This window comes from Ictidomys tridecemlineatus, chromosome 4 (assembly GCF_052094955.1).
Source record: "Ictidomys tridecemlineatus isolate mIctTri1 chromosome 4, mIctTri1.hap1, whole genome shotgun sequence".
Taxonomy (NCBI): Eukaryota; Metazoa; Chordata; class Mammalia; order Rodentia; family Sciuridae; genus Ictidomys; species Ictidomys tridecemlineatus.
Genome location: NC_135480.1, coordinates 115,342,036 through 115,368,803, shown reverse-complemented (window position 1 = coordinate 115,368,803; position 26,768 = coordinate 115,342,036). Strand labels below are relative to the sequence as shown.

Genomic DNA, 26,768 nt, shown 5'->3' with positions numbered 1-26,768 from the left:
GTAGTAGCAAACAGATATTCTTCCAGGTTGGTGAGCTCTCCCCATCTGAAGCCTTACTGTCTAAACACTGAGATTGGTTGCTTCATCCCCTTCCGACCTAGACTTAGTGATCCTGAGTCAGCTGGCATGTTTGCAGAATTCTCAGGGCATACACTTGTGCAGAGCTGAAGTGTTTATTCCAGACTCCAATCTCTCTACTTAAATAGTGCTTGAGCTGTTCTTGTTCATATTGCTGACACCTTTGGTGGGGTCTCCCTTTCCACTCCCTTGGTACTTTCCTCTGGACAAGGAGATTTCACTTGGGCAATCATTTGTGGGCCCAAGTGGATAGCTTCCCAAGGCTAGCTTGGTTCCTGTTCTGGTTTTGCAGAAAGACAAATTTAGATATACCTGGTACAGGTGAGTAGCTCATCACAGAGGGTGAAACCTAGAGGATTTTGAGAACTACTTCCTTGTTCCATTGGAAGGCACTGAGGAATAAGCAGAAAACTTGCTATGACCCTATGCTTCTTCTCATGAATAGTTTTATACTCCAACCAACGTTCCCATAGTGCTGTAACTATAAGTCTCCAATGTCATTCATTGAGGTTGACAGTAGATAGATAGTTTCACATCCACACAAAGTGCCTAGTGTCAGAGACAGTTTCATTAGCAACATGGCAAATAGAGCTCCAATTTCCCATGACACCTAAAAGCCACCAGGAAATCTGGGGGGTAACTTGACTAAAGATCAGAATGTATCATTTACTCATAAAGAAGAAGCCAATCTTGGGTACTTTTTAAAATAGGTGAATACAATATCTTTATTTTTATGTGGTGCTGAGGATCAAACCCACTCCCTCACATCTGCTAGGTGAGCTCTCAACCTCTGAGCCACCACCCAAGCCCCTGGTTGACTCTTATTTTGTCTGAAGAAGAGAGGCAGATGAGAACCCAAAGCTATGTAATTATACATCAATAATAGTCAATGAAGGGTCCAGGGATGTCAGGCTACAGATGGGGTTCTAGAGAAAAAAAATATCCTTCTTTCAATTCACATTCTCCTCCAACCACTGACCCCTTATCCTGCCATCACTTATAGCAAAACTTCTGAACGAAGATTATTACTCTCTAAAATTGTTCAGCCCATTATCTCTTTTTTAATTAATAATTAATTCACTGATTCTCACCAGAACCTTCTCACCAATGTCTCCTAACTGGATTTTACCAATTCCCAGTCTTCACCTCCCTAGACTTCTAAGCACACTTGTGTTATTAATTATCCCTCCAGTTATGAAGAGTTCTCCTTCACTTGGCTTACAGATTTCTCATCACTTTCTCACAATTATGTTTGATAGGTCCTTCTCTTTACCTGACACCAAATATTGGAAGGAATTCCACTGGGCTAAGATGCAGATCTCCTGCCTCCACTCTGTGGGTGGGTGGTGATACCAGTCTCTGTCTCTAAATACAGTCTGTATGTTGATGACTTCTACATTTATTTTTCTATTTCCTGTGCCCTTGCATTACAAGCAACCTACTTGGCACTTCTACTTGAAAATCCAAAGTACTAAATTCCTTATTTCCTGCATAAACCTGTTCTTTTAGAGTTCTTGATGGATATATATAAACACTAGTTACCACTACTCCAGTCCAAAAATATGAGTCACTCTGATTCCTATCTCTTCTTCGTAACCTCTGACTAGTCACTCAATAAAAAGTTTTAGCTCTATATTTAGAATATATTCCAAATTAAACATAGGGTTATTATCTTTGATTCTACCATTAAGTGAATACCATCATTTAAACTTATAAAAAATTAATCGTACAAATTTTGGGGGTACAGTGCCATAATTCTTTACATGTATATGATGTGTAATAATCAAATCAGGGCAGTTACCACTTCCATTTTGTTTTGCTTTGTTTTGTACCGGGGATTAAACTTGGGGACATTAGCCACTGAGGCACATCCTCAGCCTTTTTTGTGTGTGTGTATTTTATTTAGAGACAGGGTCTCACTGAGTTGCTTAGGGCTTCACTAAGTTGCTGAGGCTGCCTCTGAACTAGGGATCCTCCTGCCTCAGCCTCCCAAGCCTCTGGGATTACAGGTGTGCGCCACCACACCCAGCCACCATGGGCTGCTGCCCTTCTACCTCTTTTCCCCTCACATTTCTCTTCAATTAAAGTGATCTTTAATTTATTAACACTTATTATTTCTTATTTCATTATTTATTTAATTTATTTCTTGTTTATTTATTATTTTTTATATAATTTATTAAAACTTATTAAGTCTTTTCACTCTCTTGCTTGAAACTCACTAATGTTCTTCATTAGAAAAAATTCCAAAGTTTTTAATGTGGCTTTCAAGACACTAGGGGAGCTGACTCTCAGCTCTCTCACCAAGTCAACACTTGTCTCTGCATCAACGTTCTCATTGTTCCTCCAGAGCACCCAGCATTCCCTACCCAACCACTGATACTCACAGGATCCTCTGTCTGGAAAATCCTCTTTCTTCATATCCTGTATCATCATGAAAGGCTCCAGGTCTATGCTCTGGCTTTCAACGTTCTTGTAACTAAAGTACCACAACCAATCATTCTTTACCCATTTCTGTTTTGTTTTTCTCAATAAGACGATCTCTTCCTGATATCCAGGTGCATATATGTTTATTGAATATTGCCTTTATTCCTACAATGCATCCTCACAGGGCCAAGGCTGTGTTCACCCCATGATCTGCAGTACCTAAATATGCACTGTCATAAGTACTCAATAAATATCTGTTGAATAAAAGATGATTCATTGGGCTGGGATTGTGACTCAGTTGCAGAGCGCTTGCCTAGCATGTGTGAGACACTGGGTTTGATTCTCAGCACCATGTATCAATAATAAAATAAAGGCCCATTGACAACTAAATACACACACACACACACACACACACACACACACACATGATGATGATCCATTCTGCCTATTTATCATATCTCTGCTGTACTCTATCATTTTTGTTCAATCTAATAAATCCTCTTTTAAAAATAAGCCTGGAGTTTTTATCATTATTTTTGGAAAAAAGAGAGCTAACATGGATCAATATGTAGAAATAAATTAGACATCACTTGTTCTCCAATATCCTACCTATTGAAACATGGGAGAAATTCAAGTTGAGAGGATCTGCCATAAATAAGAGACTATAGCTAACATCAGTGAGGAACAGCATAATTGTCTTCCATTGGGCACTACTGGGACTAAATCCAACATTGCTCATCTCTCACTACCAGAATGACCACATGACACATAAGTTTCCCCTTCCCCACCACCATCAATACCCTGCAGCCCCTTCATTCCCATAGTGCAGGAGGATTTTTCCTCCTGACCAGCTTCTCACTCTTCCCACCTTCTACTCTTGCTCCTTGTGTCCTCTGGAACATTACTTCCTGAGCACAAGGCTCCCTCCAGACTGACCATTCCCTGAACTGCCATGATTAACTGAAATCCAGCTATTCCTTCTGGCTGTACTTCCTCTGGAGCTTTCTTAAGAAAGTGCTCAGTTGTTTGTCCTGGCATGCAGAAACAGAGGTCCTGGCACTCCTCAACCCCAGGATCACTTAGAGGCCTTCCTCCTTGCACTTTTCTCAATAGCCCTCATTCTTGGAAGCTCTGCTGCTAGCAGTATTGCTTCTATATCTCCTTTTCTGGCCCCAGTGACTGATTTACTGACTTCCTTGTGATTCATTGAGGGCTTTGACACTTGGTTCACAGCCAGACTTATCACGACCTTTTGCATTACATGGGGTGACTGCAATGTTCCCTTTCATGATTTGTCAGAGACCTGCACTGTCAGCTACTTGGCCTTAACTTTCCATGGGCCTTCTCTGACTCAGCTGTATGCTTTATCAATGGCCTGAACATCTCATTCTCTAGAACTTGTTATCACTATTTAAGGGGTTACAACTTCTGATTCAAACCTTTTGTCTTTCCAGCATGCAGTTCAGGAACTCAATCTGTTGTACTATTTTGTGTTATCTACTCATTGGGTAGACAAATATTTATTGAATATCTATGCTTTGAAAGGCAACATGCTAAACATTGGCACACATGGTGGTAAGTATGAATAAACATTCTTCCTGCTCTCCTGAAGCTTAGAGTGAAGTGGGGGGGGCAGGTATTAAATAAATCCTCTGAAGCCATATAGCTTTCTTGATGATCTTCGAGCATGCCAGGTTTGTCTGATTCAGTGCTTTTGGTGTTCAGGGTTAGCCTGGGTAGAAATACTCCTGCTGGAGCTACCCAAATGTCTCTTCCTGTGGTTTTTATGGTGTATCTTCTTGAATTTTCCATCCATTTCTACTCTATTTAAGACTACACCCTCCCAACATATACCAGATAATCTCTTTGTTGCTTATCTTCATTAATTGTTTTTGTGGTACTAAGGTTGACTTATCCATGGGTTATTTTCTGCCCCTACCAGTAGAATATAAAGTCAGAGGCCAAGGCTATAGTCTGCTTTGTCCACTCATATATCCGGTGTTTGGGAAAGTTTTATAGTACACAGTAGTTGCTCAATAAGAAATAGTTGGATCCATAAAATTAATCCATCAAAATTATTTCACCAAAGGGTTTTTCTGGGGCCAAAAGCCATACCACCTTCTCTGCTTAATTCCTTTTCTGCACTGGTGTAATGATGCAATAAATAAATCAGCAAAAGAGAAAGCCATTTGTCTTTCTCTATCATGCAGATGACCGTCCAAAACTCTTCAACCACAGTGACCCCAGTGAGCCATTCCAAAAAGGGCAATACAGTGATGCAAAGTATTCAGAGAGGGACATAAGCCTCCTGACCCACAGGTCAATTAAATGAGAGTCCTGCATCTATTATGGAGAAGCCATAACATCCAAAGACATTGCTTTTAACTCTGTGTTAGAAGTGAATAGCAATTTGTTTAAGATGAAGGGAGGGGTAAGCATAGAAGGATCATTCACTGTTAGAGAGGAGTTAGAGGCCAAGATTATCCTCCAGGGAAAGAAGGGCCACATCTCTTGGACTCCAAACTCCAAGGCAATGAACAGTTTGTGCTAGGCGATGCTATGTGGAGAACCCGAACAACCCAGCCAAGGAGACTGGAGACTGGACAGTAGAGGAACTGAATTAGCATTCTGCTCAATCCCTCCCAACTGTCCTTATTTTGGTTCCCACCAAAAAGCATTTTACACTGCTAGGAAGATGAAGAATGCTGAACTCCCAGAAGGACACACAGAGAAACTTGAAAGGAGTCAGATAAGGAAAAACACACCCTGGAATCTAGTACTTTGTTTACATATTTAAATCTAAAACAACCTAATAATGATCATAAAAGCAGAAGCATACTATTCTGTGAGTGAATGATAGTATTTAACCTGAGGAAACAAGAAATCAAGTTAGAGAGTAGCTGCATCAATCCAGTGAGCCTGGGCCATCTAGGTGGAGAGGAAGGGATTGAGGGAGTGTGAAACTAGCACAGGCAGACACAATTGGAGGAAGAGGTAGAGGACATGCCATGTCTCCATGCTGGGACTGTGTGCTTTGCTTAGAGTATTCATCCCAAGATCTCCTGAGAGGAGCCCAAGGTCACAGAGGAAGAGAACAGAAATGCCTCAGAGATCTAAAAGAAACATTGAGCCAGAAATCAAGCAGGAAAGCAATGCCCATTAAGAATTTGCATTTTAGAATCCAAAGACTTGGACTTGAATTTTTCCATGGTCATTTAATATTTGTGGACAAGTTTCCCCTTCACTTCTCCATGTCTATAGCTTTAAAACAAAAATAATGCCTATTTATAAGGGAATTTTGGGGAATTAAGGGATGTATTTCATGTAAAGCAAGTGCCCAGCATATAGCACATACTATTTGCAGCAGTGGTTCTCAAATGAATACCATATAGCAGTGATTCTCAAAGTTGAATATGCATCATCACACTTTTAAGGTTTGGATTAAGTAGGTCTGGGGCATGAACTAGGGGATGCTGCTACTGGTAGTCAATGGACCACTCTTTGAGAACCATCCTATATAACACAGTGGTTAAGTGCATGTATCCGGGAGACAGACTGTGTGGAGTTGTATTTCAATACTGCAACTTGGAGCTGTGTGACCTTGGCCTATTTTCCTGACCTCCCTAAGCCTCATTTAAATGAGAAAATGTAATAAGTTATCACTTTAGTAGAATAGGCTAATAATAAATCCTGTCTCACACTGTGATTGTGAAGAATAGATACTATTGTGCGTCAATGTTCAGAAGAGTGACTAGCAGATTTTTAGTGCCTATGAACTGTTAGCTACTATTATTACTGAAAGTTAGAGACTCTCGCTGTTACTTAGACTCCAGGGAAAATGAATTCATCAGAGATCAAGACAAGATTCAAAATCCAGACTAGATATAGTCATTCCCCTTGATCTGCAGGGGATACATTCTAAGACCCCCACAGGATGTCTGAAACCACAGATACCTCTGGATGCTAATCAGTATTAACCCCCCACAAACACAAACACACACTGTGTTTTCTCTATACATACACACCTATAATAACACCTTAATGTTTGATTTATTATTTAGGTACAGTAAGAGATTAACAATGTTAATAACACATATCATTACTAGGATCATGAGTTCACAACAATATTTTGAGAGAGAGAGAGAGAGACAGAGAGACAGACAGAGAGAGAGAGAGAGAGAGAGAGAGAGAGAGAGAAGAAACCATACTCAAATAACTTGTATTATAGTATATTGTTAAAATTGTTATGTGTTATTAACATTGTCTCTGTGCTCTCTCTCTTGTCTCTCTCAAAATATCTTGTTGTGAACTCATATTCCTAGTAATGATGTGAGATGATACAATGCCTATGTGATGGGGTGGGGTGAAGTGAATGATACAAGCATTATCATGTGGCATTTGATGATTATTGACCTTCTTATACACACACACAGAGCATTGTGGTGCCTCAAGAGCTTATCTGATAACCCAGATGTATCTATTAAATATCTAACAGGCAGAGAACATTTATGTGGACATGCTGGACACAGGGATGACTCATGTCCTAGGTGGGATAGAGCAGGACAGTGAGATTTCGTCACACTATTCAGAATGGCACACAATTTAAAATAACTGTTTCTGGGATGTTCCATTTAATATTTTTGGACCACAGTTGACTGATAAGGGAGGATCATTGTACAAAGTCAGAACTATACCCAAAAAGTCTTAATGACAAGCACATATGCAATGAAACTCTCCAGGCATGTTTGACAGTTCTTGGTGGATCCTAGACATGGAATGCCTGAGGTCTTGAGCTGATGTGTGGAGTGTAATGCCAAGCTTATTCTGATTGTGGTAGATAGCGAGAGGCCCTACTAGGATGCTTCTCATACCCCCAGGGGTACCACTTTTATGGCTGTTTGTTCAGGGATGGGGTCTACTGCCTTGTAGGGCTAGTACTTTAACCAAACATTGCATCTTGTGGAATCATAGCTGATTGCCATCTTTGGGGAAGATGATTCAATCTTCTTGCTTTTATGTTTTTTTTTCTCTCTTTCTCTTCTTTTTTTTCCCCATCAAAACAGTTCTGCATAGTAACGGTCACCAAGCACCAGCATAAATAGCCCAAGACTCAGGAGAGCGTGAGGGAGTATGCTGTTAGCAATGTCTGAATTCAGCAGACATCTGATGCTACAACATTTTTCAAGGGTTTTGAAATAATTGGGTAAAACCACAAACAGTGTCTGTGGTATGCACTCCTGCCCTTGGTTTCTAGACTGAGGCTTGATTTCATATGTTCTCAATTCAGGCACATTGAACTCATTAATTTCTCCACTAGTCTTTTTATGATTTTCTCTTCTTTGAAGTAGGAAGTTGCACAGCTTTAAGATTGCTTTAAACCAGATTATAAATATTAAACTTACAAAAATCCTTATTGATACTGACAAATTTTATCCTAACTGTGTCTATCTAGCTGTAATTTTACAGTTAAAGAAATGTATAGAGTTAAAAATTGATGTATAAATGTCTCCCTCCACTTTTTCCTCTCCCACCTTCATCTGTGTGTGTTTAAATGATTTAATTAAAGAGTTCCTGGATCACTATTACCCAGATTTGAGGTTGTACTACTATTTTAATTTTATCATAATAAACAGCTTTCTCCGAATAGGTTGGACCTCATGCCATATGCTCTATACTGCTCTGAACAGGAGATCTGCCACTTTCTACAAGGATGCAATTACTTTTTTCTCCAACTATCAATGACCACTGTAATGTCTTTTGTTATAACAATTACTCAGTCCTCCTGGGATAGCTGCTTGGGGTTCTCTGGGAATTTTAATCAAGCACCTATGTTAATTAGAAAGTGGTGGGGGTGAAAAGAGTGCTGATTAAGCACCTTTGAACATCTATTTATTCTGGCAATTAACCATGTTGGGTGTTTGTAAAGATTCAACCTTTTCAGAGGAAAGCATCTAAATTTCCTGTCCTTCTGTTTGTATCTCATGAGTGAAGGCAAAGAGGAAGGGCTGGACAAGGTACCGAAGCTCACATTATGCAAGCACTTCACATTGCTGAACCAGTTCAATCCCCATCATATCCATATCGAGAACATGTTATTATCTATATTTCACAGAGGAAATTCCAGAGTCCAAGGCTTGGATCCAGTAAGGTCAGTGGCAAGAAACAGGGCCTTTTCTTATCAATTCCTTTGACTGGTTTAAAAACCATGAGATAGATAATCAACAGCTAAAAATAATGCAAAGAATTGAAGCTCCTGGATCTTACCAGTTACTCACTAAATTTAATTTGGTTTTAAATTATGAACCAGAAAGCCTGTATCTATAGTACCAGATACTGACTGCCTCATTCAGTAGACCAGGTGCTGGGGTTAATACAAAATGGCACAAGGGCTTTCTCTGAACCCCATGTTCTCTTAGGCAAGTGGGAGGACTGCTCACCTGTAAATAACAGCAAGGGATACCATAATTGGGAAAGTGTGCTAAATGCTGTGGGATCTCTAATAAAAGGGAAATTCAATATGACTGAGGGAGACATCAGAGGTTATAAACTGGTAGCATCATCTTAAAACAGGAGTAGAATTCTACCCAAAAGGAGTGGAAGAATGATGAAAGAAAACAAATGATATGTGCTAATGGGAAGGCACTCAGCTTTTGGGGACTGTCAGGCTGTTTGGGTGACAGTGGTGTGTAAAGCTAATGGGGATGGGAACAAATCTTGAAAACTCTAAGTACTGCACCAAGAAGCAATAATGAAAGTAATGAAGAAGCTCATCTTCAGAGAGAATGATCACTACCCTTGAAGGACGAGCCAGTACTAGTAGTAGTGGTTGAGAACTCAAATCCAGCTGGACCTATGTTTGAAGCACAGCTCTTTCAGACAGATCTCCATCTTCTATTATAGTCATTATGGGTAATCAGACTTCAGAGAAGGGCCAGATACTCATAAGACACTCCTGAGACATTCCATGACACTCCAAGTAGCTCACAACTGCTCAGCGCTGAACAGGATGTAGAAGAACTCACAATATGGGTAATTTATTCTTGCGTTCAGGAAGCAGATATGCAAAGCGGATGCCCTAGGGGTTCCCCATACCCACCTCTAGGATGAAAGCTCATGGGAAAAACTCTCCTTCTTTTTACTACTCTGCTAGATTCAGATAGTAAAGCAGAAGACAGTCAGGTATCTGGAAGTTCTCAGCATATCCCCTGAGTGGAAATCCTATCCTATCCAAGTAGGAAAAAGACTAAAAATCCCAAGTCTTCCTTTCCCTCTCCCGATGCAGTTTCTCAGAGACGTGGGCTATTTTCTGGTTTTGTGGCAAAGTCATAACTGGAAACTTAATTTAATCACTGAATCCCTCTTTAGGTCACTGCAGAGAAGATTTATAGCCTGTATTGATTAATGACAGGGAAACCCTACCAAAAATATACTCCAAGAGTTTTCCAGAATTGGCATAGATACATCCCTCATGGCTCTCTCTCTCTGGCCCTCTCCTGCTGGGTGGGTGCCATTTATGGGTAAGGTGATGACTTTAGCTCCATTTTGTCCTCTTTACCTTCCACCCCCCCCCCAGCTCCTCTCTGCTGGGTAAGTTTTGTTCATCTGCCATCCTAATGATCTGTGCCACATGGGGCCCCTGATGCTGGTGCTGACAGGCTGCTCATTAGTGCCAGGGTGCTGCAGTCAGCCGATGGCATGCCAGAGCTCTGTTCCTGACACTTTTTCACAGAGCTGTCACTGGAGTCATGGTGCCTGCCAGCTCTGGTCGAACTCAAGCTGTGATACCTCCAGTGCCAATTAGTGCTTCAATGTCCTGCATGGCTGGGGAGAAGGCCTCGTTGGTGTGAACAAATAGGAAAATGGGTGGCCTTCAGTGATATAAGGGCAAGAGGAAAGGGGAAAGACTAAAGGCTTATCAAGGGGAAACTCCCTGTCCAAGGGTCATTTTTCCCTTAACACCTTGGTGTTGACAACCAACTACCCACTGGGCTTCTTCAAGTACAGCAGGTGCATCAATTCAAGGGAGGAAAGAGATGTGGCTGCTTGGAACATATGTTGAGGTGGGAGTGCAAAGGGCATGCATAAGTATCCACTTCATGCTCTGGGAAGAGAAAGTTTTCCATTTAAATAAATTGATTTGGAGCCCAATGGACACATAGTTCTCTAATTCTTCTTGAAGAGTCTTTATGTGACCTGAAGACAAACTTTTTCTCTCTAATCCCCCTCTGTTTACACAGCAGCAGGAAGAGATGGGGGTAGGGAGAAACAAGAATGGGGATTAAAATAGTATTTTTTCTTCTACTAATTTATTTTTTTCTATTATTCACCCAAAAGCAGCAGCAAATTTTCACAAACATTTGAACTCAGTCTTCCTTTTAATATCCAAAATTTCATTAGGAAATGATTGGTTGGAAGCTATCAGGGGTTTAGGTAAAGGAGGGTATAGAAATTAAGCAACAGAAAGATCAGGCACCCTTCCCAGAAGTGACAGAGGAAGAGCATTTCTGAGAAATGCCCCTGAGGAAAGAGATGACAATAAGGCAGTGAGGAAAACAGAGAGACATTCAAAAAACAACAACAACAACAAAAAAAAAAAACAGCAGCAAAAAACATAACCTTTTCTACTCTTGCAAAAATGAACTTGAAATGGAGGCTCTCCTTTAAGCAGAAATTGAGTCCTGCCACAGCTGGTTCCCTTCTGAGGGATGCAGGAAGGGCTTGGAAAACCTGTGAAGATGAGGGGAAAAAAATGTCCTGGAGACTTGCCAGCAGAGAGTTTCAGCAGGAAACATACCAGGTCTTCATTGCAAATATCAAAGTGGAGGAAAATTCCTCAAGGATCAGAATCTTCACATGGGGAGAACAGGCAAGACACTTTGGGGAATTGGAAAATATCATGGCTTATTGGCTGAATCAACATCTATTTCCTGAATGCTTTGTAGGTGCCCAGAATCATGCCAGAATGTGAAAAATTTAAGGTAAGTGACCCAGAGACCCTGATCTCAAGGAACTCATGAGACAGGATAATGCAAATGATTCAGGAATGAAGAATTCCCTGTAAACAGTTCCTGGTGTTATCCCCAAGTCCCCATGTGTTAGTCAATTTTTTTGCCACTGTGACTAAAATGCCTGACAGCAACAAGAGGAAGATAAGTTTACTTTGGGTTCATGGTGTCAGAGGTTTTATTCCATGGTCAGCCAACATCATTGCTCTAGACCTGAGATGAAGCAGAACATAACATTCCACCCGTGGCTCTCCTTGTGTCAATCACACAATGCAAAATGTATTCAGTTCATCTTCAAGAGTCCCTATAGTCTTAACAGTTCCACCATTGTCCAAGTCCAAAGTCTTCTCTGAAAATCAAGATAAACCCTTGGGTATATGCCCCTGTATATATCTACAGCAAGTTACACATGCAACATACAAAGACACAGAGTGAACACCCAATTAATAATTTGTATGAATGTCCTTTAGGCAGCTTAAAAGAGATTATGGAGGCCAATTATTTTTTTGATGAGAAAAAGGTGAAGGTAACTGTACGGCTGAGAGAGTTCAATCAGGCCACTCAGTGACTTGAGATTCTAAATGTGTGAGATACCCCAGGTTAGTGATTGGACTGACTCCTTCATCCAAGCTTCATCATGTGCTCCCAAGAATGGGACCATATAGGAATCTCAGGCTTTGCATAAAGCTTTTACAACCCCAAAGAAACCGGTGACAGAGTTTGGGGAATTATTTCTTATGAAGAGTGAGTTCCTGCATTGCGTGTTGTAGGATACTTTGAAAAAGATCATATTTCTGTTTACTCAGAAAAGACTGAGAAGAGTAATGCAGTATTAAGGGTACTCTAGTAGAGATATTAAGCCTTGAGTTTAAGGACTGTGCTAAAATACATTCATGCGTTAAAGATAAAAGACAAAAGAACAGACTTCTGAATGAGAAATGCTTCTAGAGGATTCAATGATTCCCCCAGAGTTCCTCAAGGCCAGGAGCCCCATGCTAACTGACACTTACAGGAACTTGGACTTGGGGCCAGTAAAACCCTACGCAGATAGAGATGGCTCTTTCTTGTAAGAACATGAGATGGGGGTTATTTCCCCCTGAAAAGACCAAGGCCCACACAGGTGCAAACAACATTTGCATTTTGCAAAATAGATATTCTAGGTAAGATAGGCATCTCTAAAAAGTTAGTGCACTATTATCCTTGAACTCTAGGAGTGATAAGTCCATGATAGAAACAAACAAACAACAACAACAACAAAAAAGGCATGACAAATGCCAGAAATAACTACTTATTATAATCAATGGCATTTCAAGAGGTAGCTTGGGAGGTCCTATCGTCCTCTCCATGCTCTCTATGGAAAACTGGTATTTTCTCCATCTGATGGAAAAGCCTAGGCGAGACCTCTTGACCTCCTTTCCCACTGCCAAGATTCCCTACATCAAATGCATGACCCACTACTGAAATAGTGGCTGACATTACTATATTCCTTTTCCCACACAAAAGGTGCTCAGAACTAGAAATACTCATTCGAAAGAGATTATGAGTTTTACAAGTAGCACCATATGAATTATGATGGATAAAACCATGATTTTTCAGGAATGTACAGAACAAACAGATCAGTCTTCAGGGAAAACATTCAATGAAGCCATCAGGGTTTTCCAATCGGATATTCATTCAAGAATTTAGTGTGTGTGTAAAAATGATCTTGACTGAACCACAATCTACCTTCACAAAATGAGACAAAAGATGACAGTAGCTCTCTGCCTTTGGAGCCTTGCTGAAGGTAAATATCCTTCACTCCAAAGAACCCCATACTTGTCTTAATTTATTTAAAGTAAGTACTATCTTGGAAATATTTAGTGATGAAAGATGAAGGCCTGACTGCTAAGGGTCTCCAGCTTCAGTTCAGATTTGGCAGCAGCCCAATGACATCTCTGATCTCTAAATATAATCAGTCACAGGAAACACTGTGCCCTGGTGAGTTCTGAGGTGATTCGTTGTTGCTTGGCAAGTCTCATCATCCTGAATCTTGGATAGCTAATCTGGGCCCAGTATCTGGACAAAGCTGTTCATCTAAATTACTCTAAGCTGCAGATAGATTCTGATCACTCAGTTCCTCTCCCCTTGATCCATCTTCTGTTTCCATAGTAGCTAAAACCTCAGTAAAATGGCAGCATCTGGCCCAGGCTCAGGTGAAAGTCCCCTGGGGAAGGAAATCTGCTAGTTGTCTACAACAGGGGACAAAAAAAAAAGACCTCAAGACAAAACAGCATGAATATCTGTAAGATGAAGGAAAGAGTCTCAATACTGAGGAGAGATAACATGAGACCATAAGGAAGAGAGAAGGTGTTGGATGGAACAGAGGAAGAGAGGAAAGAAAAAAAAGTGCAAAGGAATGAAATTAAAGCAGAAAAATGTAGGCAGCTGTGAGAGTAAAGAGAGGTACAGAACAAAAACTATAGGGGAGACGTAGGCATGAAAGGGCAGGGCACAAGGAGATGTGTGAAAGAGATGTGGCAGACACCGAGACAAGGACAAAGAACTGACTAGCCTGAGGATGGGTTGAAAAAGACATCAGACAGGAGACAGAGTCTCTTAGCATGAGGCAGAGGAATTCTATCCAAATGATAAATGTTCTGCTGATTCCACAGGCACAGCCTGCCCTGGCATCCCATAGCACTAGGGACTCGGCATTAGGCTGTGATGAATGTTGTGCACTATGGACTCAGAAAGTCAGTCCATTCGGATGGCCCCTTCTTCAGAAGTGCCCTGAGGCCCTTCTTTATCCCTAATGACCTCATGCACAGCTGAGCATCCTCCCAGATTTTGGGCCCATCCACATATAAAGTCATTTCCAAAGGAAAGATTGGCAGAGACATGAGTAGCTCTCACCAATCCCTTTGTTCACAGTAATATCATCAAGAATGGTGGCATAGGACAACACTCAAGAATTCAGGACAACTCAAACTGAAATCTTCTCACCTTCTCTGAGAACATCTATCATAGCATACTGTTACTGTCAGAGAAAGGATATTCAGTATGCGGAAATCACTGCAGTTCTACTCTAGATTTTTAAAATGTCCGAGTATAAAGTGATGTCACCTTCAGGAATTGAGGACCCATGTTCTGGAGAAGAACTAACTGCTGGTTGACAGTCCTAATAGTTCATAATGGGGTTTGTCTTGCTTTCAGACAGACACCTGGCCTAAGGTTACAGCCCTTTTAGGAATAGCCTACATTCAACACCCGACTGCTGTGCTGCTGTAAAGAGCCAGCTCCATTGCCTCAATAGAGGATATTTCTAAAAAGTGTCCTAGCTTTAGGACTCCCCATAGGGGCAGCTGAGATGTTCCATTGAACCGCATCACAACTCAACTTGTCCTTCTGCCCAATCTTGCTTCCGTCTCTCCCTTTCCACAAGAGTCGATCCCAAGAGCACCTCCCAAAATTATTACTTACCAACAATAACAATCTCAAGGTTTGTTTTTGGGGTTCTCAATCTGCGACAAGAAAATATCCTCCATGGTACTTCTGCAATTCTTAAACCAGTACTATGCAAAGCGTGCATACACAGATAGATATCTGTGATTATATACATACATTTCACAATAACCAGTGATACAAAAAAATAGAATTAAAGATCTTTGTTCAAGTCTTGTCTCAGATTTAACACTTCCTTGCTGGAACCCCTTGCCATTCTGTCAATGTATGTCTCTATCTTCTCATCCTTATCAGCACCTGGTATATTGTCTACTCATTTGTTTTGGTAATCTATCACATAAAATGTGATTTGATGAGAACAGTAATTTGTCAATTTGGGTTTATGACTTAATCCTCTAGTGCCTAAAACAGAGCATAGACCACTGTAATACTCAGTAAATATTTAAGATTTAGTGAAATGCTTTTATATTCCTTGTTCCCAGAGAAAAATTAGCTTAATTATCTAAACATTGAGATAAAATGAATTTTGTAATTTAGCCACATATTAAGTTATATTTGTTGTCTAGGATCAGTCAGAGTAAAGCAACAACAAAACCACAAAAACAACTAATGACCAGATTTTTGGCAATTCTGAAGAGACACAAACAAGCAGATTTTCCTTTTAGGAATGTGGCCACTTAAACCTCACATCTATCATTATGTGTTCATGTTTTCCTTTCTCTTAAAGCAACTAGCTGAAAGAATAATGCCACCAAAGCAAATCCTTCCATCATCAAACTTGACATATAAATTTAACCCAGAACATGTGAACCACTATTTCAGCCACAGACAACTGGAATCAATTTCCCAGGGGCCTGGAGAGATACTCAATATGATTTCTAAAATCTTGAAGGACATGGCTGCCTTGAAGAACAATATCCTCTGCAGAGCCAAGAGTGCATTATTAGCTGGGTACCAGAAATTGACACCCTTGCACTCAGTATCTAGCACCATAACCTCCTGTCCAAATCCAACAAGTCTCCCATTTCCTCTCAAGATACAATGCACCAAACTGCTCCTCTTACCTTTGGGGGAGATGTGTCTCCAGGTAACTGTAGGCTCCGGTCTACCTGTGGCTATACAGGTGAGGCTGATATTGTTTCCTTCATTAATGGAGATATCTGAAGAAATCTCTACAATTTTGGGGGACACTGTGGAGACAAAACAGGTAGAAGAAACATAAAAATCCAGCTGACACATTTCTTTGTTGTCTTAAAATGACACTTGATAGAATATTCCCCAAACTGAAACATATGGACTGTAGTTGTAATGCTAAGCAATTAGAGGAATGATCTTAAACATAAAAAATGGCTTACTTTGAATTTAACTTCCATTTCTTCCTATTTAAACATAAAGCCAGAGTCCAAATGAGAATAAATTCCACTGTAATACTGTAATAACTACTTTTCTAGCCTACACCTTCCCATCTCACTCTCACCCCCACCCATCTCCAACACATATCCAAGAGCCATTTGTCTCACTGCATTCAGAGATGTCTTTACATAATGCAATTCTGATCATAACACATCTCTGCCTAAATAGCTTGAATTGCTCCATTGCCTACCTGATCATAAACAGGACCCTTACCCAAGCAAACTTAGCTGTTCAGAACCAAGTTTCAACATATGTTTCCATTATCATTTCTAGTGGTTCCACCTTTTCTTACTATTTGTTGACCCCCAATACATCACATCCTTTCTGATCCTCATGCATGTGTATCTATGGCATTTCTCACAGCCTTCCTGGACAACTCCCAGTAATACTTTATGGTCCAATTCAAATGTCACTCTCTTTGTCACAGCCATCACTACCTCTGCACATCTTTGACCTCCTTAACAACTCAAATTTAATGTTGTTTCTTTGCCCACTGTCCTATTAAACTTCATAAACCCTCAATGAAGAATCAAAGATATCATTGCTGTTAACAAACTTGCTTAGTATCTCTCTCTCTCCCCTAAATTAATCTTCCCAAAGAGAAGAAAAGTTTATCTGAATGAATGAAGCTGGAAACAAGGCTCTTACTTTCTTGGTCTTTTGTTTTGGAGTCAGGCTATTGTGCTACTCCTACTCTTTGTATTAGGAAGCAGCAGTCCACAGGAAACAGGGTAAGTACTAGCCATTGTCTGTGTATGTTGGTCTTATTCTGAGGCCCTTTCTTAGAAGTTCATTTTCTGCTACACTTCTGAGCCTTGTGCAGGATCAGCTTTACTCCTAGTCAATGTGATATTTGGTTCTCCATGTGACTGCTCATTTGTCTAAATGTGTGAAATAGTTTATAAGTCAAGTAAATTAAAAATTCCATTTATTGAGTTCCCAAATGCCACTTGTAGACACTTTTCCCACTGTTCTAGATATTTGCTTAGCATCAAGTAGACCATGAGTTTTCTGGTGGTCTGAACCATGTCTTCCTCCTTTTGCATTCACAGTAAAAGCTTTACAAATATTTATAGAATTGAATTATAATGGTTACTCAAGGGAACAAATTTCCCAACCTGCTTCATATTCCTAAAAGACTCAGAGATGGATCATTATCACACTTTATTTCAGTCATACCAACACAGGATTGACACTTTAGTTCTGGACCAATTAAGTGACCTTTCCATCAAATGCTCTTATGTTTCCTTGTGTTATATTCTTTCCTTGAATCAATATTCCTCAGAGTCACCACTCTCAGCAATTCCATGGCATATGGCATTCCCAGTAGACAACATGATTCACTGGAGAACTAAGGGAAGCTCCACGATGACTTTATTTCTTGTTTCAAAACTACACACTTAATAAAATCAGTTTTCTCTGGAAACCCCAATGGTGGTCTCAGCTCTAGTTGAAACATTACTTACCCATTTCTACTTATGTTAGAACTTTGCCAACAAGAAAATGGGATATTGCAAAGATAAGTTCTCTCAGTGCTCTTTCTGTCCCTCCTCCATCATTTCCTTCTGTTCATGTCCTATACCCAAATGAGAGTTCTCATGGTTCACAGCATGTGGTTCACTTTGGTCTTCTTGTCCCTTGCCTTGCATGTGAGCACTAACATGCTTCTCTCTGACTACATATATTAAAATTATTCAAGTCCTGATTGAACTACTACCCCTTCCATATAATCTTCCAGGGCATCTAGGGATTCCATAGCATTGAAGTATCTTCCTTATGACATTCAAAATAAACTTCCTTATGTTACATTTGTCTCACCCTTCTTTCTATATGATAAATTATCTAAATAGAAAATGTTAAATAAAGGTTTTATTCATTGCTTAATTTTCTGCTGTCTTGAATAGGGTATTTTGCATAGGGTAATCCCTGATTAATTAGTATTAGACTTAAATTCCACAATTAGCTTTAGATACAGACAGTGTGCATGTGTGTGTGCATATATACATGTGTACATACAGTGTATGCATGTGTATGCACAAAGATGTGCTTGAACTTTCACAGATATTTGGTGGAACAGAAATTAATGAAAAATGGATGTGCTGAGGGTTGGAGATAGACTCTTTTCAAAGTGGGTCTCTTAAAAGATGTAATATTGTAATTTATGATTATATCATTTTAAAAGCTCAATTGGACCTTCTAAGACAGAAAATTGATGAGTTAATGACTGAGTGTTGGATTTCTGATTTTCTGACAGTTACAAATTTCTAAATTCTTTATTTTTATTTTTTTAGTTGTAAATGGTTCTTTTTCTTATATTTATTTATATGTGGTACTGAGGATCAAACTAGGGCCTCACATGTGCTAGGGCTAGGCAAGTGCTCTACCATTAAGCCAAAACCCCAGCCCCAAATTTCTAAATTCTTTTAGTTCTAGAATAATTTAAACTGATCTTGCAGAAAAAAACCCTGATATATTTTATTCACAGAGCTTTATCTGGAGCATTCCCTTCTCATGCACTATTCCCCCTGCTCAGACATTTTTCTGGTCTCTGTTTCTGCCCATTCTTGGCACTTACACAGCCTTACTTGCTTCATGGAGGACAGGCTGCCTGCAGAATGTCAGCCCTGGCCTTGCAGACATTGCTTCAACTGTGCAGGTAAGTAATTTATTGATCTGTAAAGCACTCTGAGATGCTCTGCAAGGGATTATGTCACGCCAACGCCATGCAATAAAATAAAAAATGATGGACTTTGTGAACACAGGATGATTTAGGGTTTGTAGTTGGAAGTGTGCTTAAAGTACATTTTAAGTGGAAATCAGGCTGGGTAATGAATTACTCTTGCTTTGGAAGGGCTTACTGGGAGTTCATTTTCCTGGCTTCTTACATGATAGCTAATCTGCTAATCATACACTAGAGAACAATGGACAGTCCCCAAGTAGGATAGATGGTGGTTTGGGCCAGAGCTGTCAGCACAGTAAGTATATTAATTGAGACGATCACACCTCATGCTTGGAAATATCTTCTAGATTTGTCTCCCCCTCACTGCTAATTGGAAAATATCCAACTCATGAAGTAGACGCTGGAGAAATGCTTGCCACCCTTTCAATCCTGACTAAGAATAGAGAGTGAGGAAGTAAATGGCCCCTGCATGATTTGAAGGCAAACCATTTGTGGAATAGAGCTAAGCTGGCTTGCCAGAGATACAGTCCCAATCACCAGAATTAACTGGCATAGTGCACAGGATGTTAGTGAATTGGAAGTATAATTTTCTAGGTGGCAACTTCTAGTACACTGTAAGATTTCAAAATTAAAGTGGGAGCTGTGAGTTCAGATCAGTGGTCAAACACTTGGGTGGCATGAGCATCTCCAGCATCCTTCCCCGTCAAAAAATTAAGTTGGATTTACAGATATATACTATGTTTTTAACTATTTCATGCTGATTAGGAAGCTTTTGGCTAACTGTAAAATAGAACTACTGATATTTTTATATTGTTTCCATGGATACATTCTGTATCTTACTTCTCATCATGCAGTCTGTTAAAAACATATTAGTATTTCTTTGTTTTCATTCATTCATTCATTTGTCAATATTCATGGATCATTTTCTATATACCTGCATTGTGCTAAGCAGTAGGAACATAAACTAAGTAAGATACACTCCTTGTCCTCCAGAAGTTCACAGTCTAGAGAAGTAAAACCAGATACTGAAGTCAAAAACTTCAGTAGACATGTGACAGAGAAGAATAAATCAGATTTTATGGAAATACAAAAGATAACCTATGACCAACTGGAAATCCATGTCATGGGAGGCTTCTTGGAAATATGAGAACTACATTAAGCCTTAGGAGATAAGTAAAAGTTAATCAAGTCTGAGGAGAGGGGAGGAGGAAAGACATTCTGATAAAAGAGTAAACATAAAGACAACACTGTTACTAAGTGCTAATAGCCAGGCATAATTTTGTGGCCAGATATAATCACTAATGGAAAAGCTTCCTTTGGAGACTGAGCTTAACATCATTCAAGGAACATTTGTAAATGCATATTACATACACAATCCTGTGCTACATACATGAATGACATGCAGAAATATACCAGTTTGCTTGGTCTTCCTTGAACTTGCAGTGTATCAGAGAGTTAAACAACAAAGCAAAATATCAGAAAATTGTGTGTGCTTGAATTTGAACTGAATGATGCAAACATGAAATGCTCTGAGCTAGCAGGAGGAAAGATCACAGTGAGTAGGAGTGTCAGAGATGGCTTCACCTTGGATTAGCAGATTAGTGTCTGTTTTGAATATCCACAGTAAGAAATAATCATCTAGGCAGATAAAAGTGTAGCTGTTTCAAACTGGAACATTGGCACACATGAGAAGATTGAAAACCATGATATACCTGAAGATATAAAGTCTACTTCCTATCAGAGGCAATATAGAGTAGAGGTTGAGATGCAGACTCTTCTAGGTTCCAACTAGGTATTCTCAGCCAAAGAATTTCTACTCTCTCTGCCTTGCTTTCCTCATCTAAGAAATGGAGCTAATTATTCCATAGAAGTATGAATCTCAGAAGGTTGTTTGAGGATTTAAGAAGTGAGTTTATGAAAGTCACTCACAGCATTTCCTGGCAATGTGAGTGTTCAATAAGTGAGTTTTAATATCGTATGTGGTTGGCAAATGCACATTTACAGTGTCAAGGTAGAATAGACAGTCAATAAATTTTATAAGAATCAATGAAAAATGGGATACAAGATCAATGAACTAAAATGGAGCCAGACTGTAGAACAGCCTGAAGGGCTAGATCTTGGATTTTAACTCCATCCTATAGGTTATAGCAAGTATTTTAATTTCTGTTAAGGGAATGTCATGATTTTAAAAAATTTATTTTAGGAAGAAGAATCTGTTAACCATGTGTCAGATAGAGTGAGACAGAGAGAAACTGGAGTCAGAAAATCTATTCATATGAGTGATGTTCAAAGCCTAGATTAAACTGGTGGCTCTGTGAAGTTGGAAAGAAAAGGATAGATTTGAGAGCAATGCCAGGGAAAACACATGGTGCTAATGATGGCCTGGAATCAGGGAGTAGGGATACTGAGTCCAGTGAACAACATTTTGTTCAACAGCAGGTAGATGAATGCACTATCAGATCCCTGGAGGTTATCAGCCACTTTGGGGGAGAACATTAGTTTGATTAATTCTGTTTTAAATATTAAACATTTACCATCTGATGGTAAGCTGATGAGGGACATCACACCAAAAATATCCTATTAGTAGTTAGAGTCATATAATCAAAAGTCTAGGGCAAGTTCCCAGCTGAGAATGCAATTGAAAAGTAAACTGCAGTGGGGAGAGAACCGGAGTCACAAATTAGATCTTGGAAGAGTTGATGGGTCCTTTGAAAAGGTCATTGTTTTGTTTTTGTGTTTTTTCATATGCATGTATCTGATGTCTGTGGGCTTTTGAGGTCTGAATCTAAAAGACATACCAATTCTAGAAACAAAAAGAGAAGAAGTGTTCAGCACATATTTAGGATGAAAGAAGCCAAATACTCTTTGGATACAGTACCACATTTAATACATCATGTAAAGGTTTAATCTATTCTTAAATTTTAATTCAGACATATAAATCATTAAATAAATATTAAAACAGTATTCTAAAGAACTGCTCATTCTTGGGTTAGCCTCTACTGCCCAGGTGTTGAATTTTAATAATTATATCATTAATAAATAGCAATTTGCTGTTTTTAGCACACAGTAGATATCCTATTAAATACAAATTAAGATGCTTTATTAAGCACTGTGTGGTCCTGTGGGGCTGAGAATGCACATAAACTGCTTGGACCAGGTTACTCTGCATGACACATGCAGATCTATGCATTCCAGATGTCCTCCATTGCTGCCAGTGGCACTTCTGCTTCTGTTCAGTATAAAGACCTGAGATGCCCACATCTACTCAGGACAATTTTCACAGTGTGAGCTGTTTTGCTGCTAATGCCAAGGGACGTTTTTCGTTACAGAATTAAAAAGAAAAATCTGGAGTGCTCTTGACCTTCCTGGTCTATAGACCTCACACAGATACACTCAGGCCTATGTCAAAACCTGGCACAAAATGTATACCCAGCACACAGGAGTACTCTTAAAGATGCAGCTAAGTATGTGCAGGTCTGTAGACTAATCTGTCTTTTCATATGGGCTGCTGTGTACCCTGCCAAAGTCCACAGCAAATTGGAGTTGTTTAGGAATGGGCTTTGGATGTAGCAAAATACATTTGAATGGGATTTTTCTTCTCCCATCCATTCTTATTCAAGAGATAAGTTTGCCACAGGCATAAAGAAACACTTCTTCCTTGGCCATGAATGCCCACCATGAACTGGATCCAGCTTCATTCCCAGTGACTGTCTTCCTGCTCTGCTAGCCTCTTTTCGTCCTCAAGCACCTCAAGCCCTCCCTGGACCTGCAAGTTCCTGTCTTCTTTGTTCTTCTCCTGGTTTCACTCAGTATTATTCCTTAAATTGTATCTCCTCAAAGTAGACTCCCTGGGCTACCTTTGTGAAGACAGAGTTCCCATATTGAATTGCTTGCTGCCTAACTGTTGGCTTCTCCTAAATAGAACATATATTCCATTGGTTGTCCTGCTCATGGAACTGTTTGGCGCATCCAATTAAGCCTGGCACAGTGTGTGTTTTTCAAATGTTTTTTAAATGAATGAATGTGTACTGACAAGGTTGTATGGAATGTGAATACATGCAATACACATTCATTCATTTAAAAAACATTTGACTACCCAATATCCTGATGTTTAAATAGCATACAGGGACTCTCAGTGTATATAATAATGTTGATAATTACCTTTTATGAAAGGTGTACCAGGTGCTTTAGATATATTATCTTTAATTTTTCTTTGAATTAACACAATGAGTATATATTATTTCTCAAGTAACCAACTTCCCTGGTTTACCTGAATTTGATAAGTTTCTTGGGACAAAGGAATTTCAATAGTGAAGCCAAAAATGTCCCAGGTAAAGGGGTAAATGGGGATGCACTTTTCAATACTCAGAGGGATCTAGAAACTTAATCAAGGGCATACAGGTATACACAGTTCCATGGCTTTTTTTTAAAGAAAGGGATTGTATAAGTGATAAAAATCAAATGACAGATGAAGAAATTAAAGATTGGTGGAATTTTAGTAATGTACTCAGCCAATTGGGGTTGAAAGTGGGAAGTCAATGCAGGTTATGGATGATACCAGCTAAGTGCTCTTTATGCAAAGATTTGTCCAGTAAAATACACATAAGCTGAATGCATCCACCCACACACTGGTACTATTCCTTTCACATCTCCATGGGAACATCTGTGTGTCTATAGGATATTCAGCATAAAGAGCCTTCCTCAATGCTATCTATATGGTATTATTCTCTGCCACAAAAATAGATGGGAGGTTCCATCAGTTATTTTAGAACTTTTCATATTGCATACATATCTCATCCTCCTCTTTATTCCATCACCAGCATATCCTTCATTCATCACCCTTCCCTGTATGCTGAACTATAGAAGGGTGGCCCTCTGGACAGCTTCAATCCGTGGTTGTTGTGTCTCTAAGATAACAGACAAATCACTGATTAAACTGACTAATAGAAGTTTTTATTTGAAATATTTGGAGAAAAAAAGAATACGAGTCATTCATTTGTTCTTTCCTTCTTTTCCTTTCTCTTTGTTTCCCATCCTCTCTTTCATCCTTCCTCTTATAAAAGCACTTGTCCTTTTGACATCATGGGAGGTTGTTATGACACCACAGAAGGTCACTATGACCTCATGACAGGTCATTATGAGAGCATAGTAGGTAATTATGACAGTACAGCAGGTCATCATGACACCATGGCATGCCATTATTACACCACATAAGGGCATTATGATAGCATAACATGCCATTATTACATCACAGCAGTTCCTTTTGACATCATGGCAGGTCATTATGACACCACTGCAGGTCATCCTGACACCATACCAGGTCATTATGACATCATGACAGGTACAATGCATTTTCCAGTACTGTGAGATCTGTGAGGTCTTTTTCTTTATTGGTGCATTATTATTATATATATAGTGGGATTATATATATATATATATATATATATATATATATATATATATATATATATCATATAGTGGGATTCCTTATGACGTATTTGTTCATGAACGTAGCATAATTTGATCAATCTCATTCTCTAATACCTTACCTTTCTCTCCCTTCCTCCCTCTTCCTGATCTGTTTGCTCTACCCTACTGATAACCCTCTCATTATTTTTTTAATTAGTGCATTATAATTACATACCTAAGCAAGTTCATTGTGTATTTGTATGTGAATATAACATGATTTAGTAGATTTAATTCCTCTGTGTTTTTCTTTCCTCTCCTCCTCCTTCCCTTTTAATATTCTTCCTCTACTCTATTGGTCAGTAACATCTTTTTTGATAGAGAGAGTTCTAAGGTTCATGTCAGAGAACTAAGTATAAGACCCCCAAATCACTAGTTTTTTAAAATTAGATAAGTTTAAAATTGACTCTCTGATTATAAAAATAGTATTAATGTCTTTCTTTCGTTCTCAAAATAGATGTTCTGTGTGTAAATCAGATAAAAATACAAAATATCACATTTTAAACATAAGTATTTTTCAAATATGATATATTAGTATTACTAAAAATATAAACAGCTAAAGGCCAATATAAAGAGAAATACAGAATTTGGGTGCAGTGGGAAGTTTGTTTTTTGGTTTAAAAGTTGGGATTGGTACCATTCCTGAGTCCATGTAAGCATACCACTGTGGCTGATGTACTGAAGGTTCTGAAATCAACAATATCTGCAAGTGGAAGATAGGGGGCCCAGTTTGAGATGAGCATCAGAGACCCACTTTCCTGCCAGAAATAAATGCTTGCTAGCTTCCTTTTCTAGGAGAGGAAGGTCAGATTACAGATATTCAGAATCCCAAATGAGAGCCTGGAAATTCAGAAAGCTTCTTAATGGCATAACCTCAGGAGGATTGTTATTTCTTTTACTGAAACTCTCTTGCCATTTGTTACATCTCATTCTCTCTCTCTCTCTCTCTCTCTCTCTCTCTCTCTCTCTCTCTCTCTCTCTCTCTCTCTCCCCCCACCCCACCCCACCCCTTCCTCTCCCTCCATATGAAAACCATTCATGTTTGCTGGAAAGAATCATGAAGCCCCAGGAGAAAAACTAGTGATTTATTCGGGATTAGTCATAAACCACTGGTTCTGAAGTTTGAAATTTGTTCCTTTCAGGATCAACTGAAATGTGGAAGGAAGTTTTCTGCTCCCTGACCTAGTTTAGCCATTCCTGATGGAGACATAGAAGAATAAAGTAAACACCATTCATTCATCACTCCATGCTTCCCTGCTTCTGGACATATTAGTGTAAATTGAATTTCACAGCACCTACCTGTAACCGTAAGTGCTCCATTATATTGGGCACCAACTAAGAAATAGCTAAGTGTCTCTTCATCAATTGTTTCATGTGGGAACATAAGAGAACTACTGCTAATCATGATATGAACCTGCCCATCCAGACAGGACTGGCTGTTTTCTAGCTTCTGGGTTGAATGCATGTGATTCACTTCCTTTCCTTTCACCACCATTTCCAAACAGACAAGCTCCTTTGGGACCACTTCACAAAGGAAGGAAAAAGGGGTTGAGAGGCTAATGCTGACCATCACTGACCATCTTCTATATGGAGCATTTTGCAGGCTGTTCAACATTTGTTGCTTCCTTGCAAATCCTCACAGTAACTCCTCACACTGTGCAAGAAAGAGACTGAAACTAGGGGTTGGACAATTAACCTGGGTCCATCATACAGGCAGTCAGATACACTGCAGACTCTAATCTGGTATCCCTAAAAAAAATAAATCCCCCCAAATTTACCCAATCCTCCAAAATTAAAATGATGCTGAGCTGGAACGGGAATTAATTACCCTGATTCACTAAATGATTTTATGAGAAAGAGGAAAAAGTAAGAAAAATCTTTATGGTTTTCTTATTATTCCTCATGGAACAGAGCTAATATTTGTTGAACACCTAATAAGGAATAAATGCTTTCCATATATCCTTCCATTAAGTCTAGAAAACTGAAGCTTTAAATAGCTAATGATGTGCTCAAAGCCACTGAAGTAGAAAGTGACCAATGTCAGACTGAAGCTCTTACTACAAGGATTTCGGTATCTCATGAAATATGTAGGTATAATTGAAGGCATTTAGTGACTGCTAATCACTCTGAAAATGAATACTATTGTTATTGAGATAATACAGAGTTCAATCAATTAATTGTAAACAGCATGTTTGCTGTAAAAACCACCCGTGAATTGCTGACCAAGATTTCTATTTACCTCCTAGCAACATCCTCTACCT

General features: G+C 39.3%; 1 protein-coding gene across 8 annotated transcripts in view; it reads right to left on the bottom strand.

The window, feature by feature from the left end:
* Window positions 1–26,768, bottom strand: part of Ntm (neurotrimin) — a 943,571-nt gene that overhangs the window by 104,084 nt on the left and 812,719 nt on the right. For all 8 annotated transcript variants that reach the window (XM_078047338.1, XM_021730122.3, XM_040285559.2 and 5 more), the window contains one exon: window positions 16,013–16,138. In XM_078047338.1, the coding sequence (XP_077903464.1) occupies window positions 16,013–16,138 (126 nt within the window). The remainder of the gene's footprint in view (window positions 1–16,012; window positions 16,139–26,768) is intronic.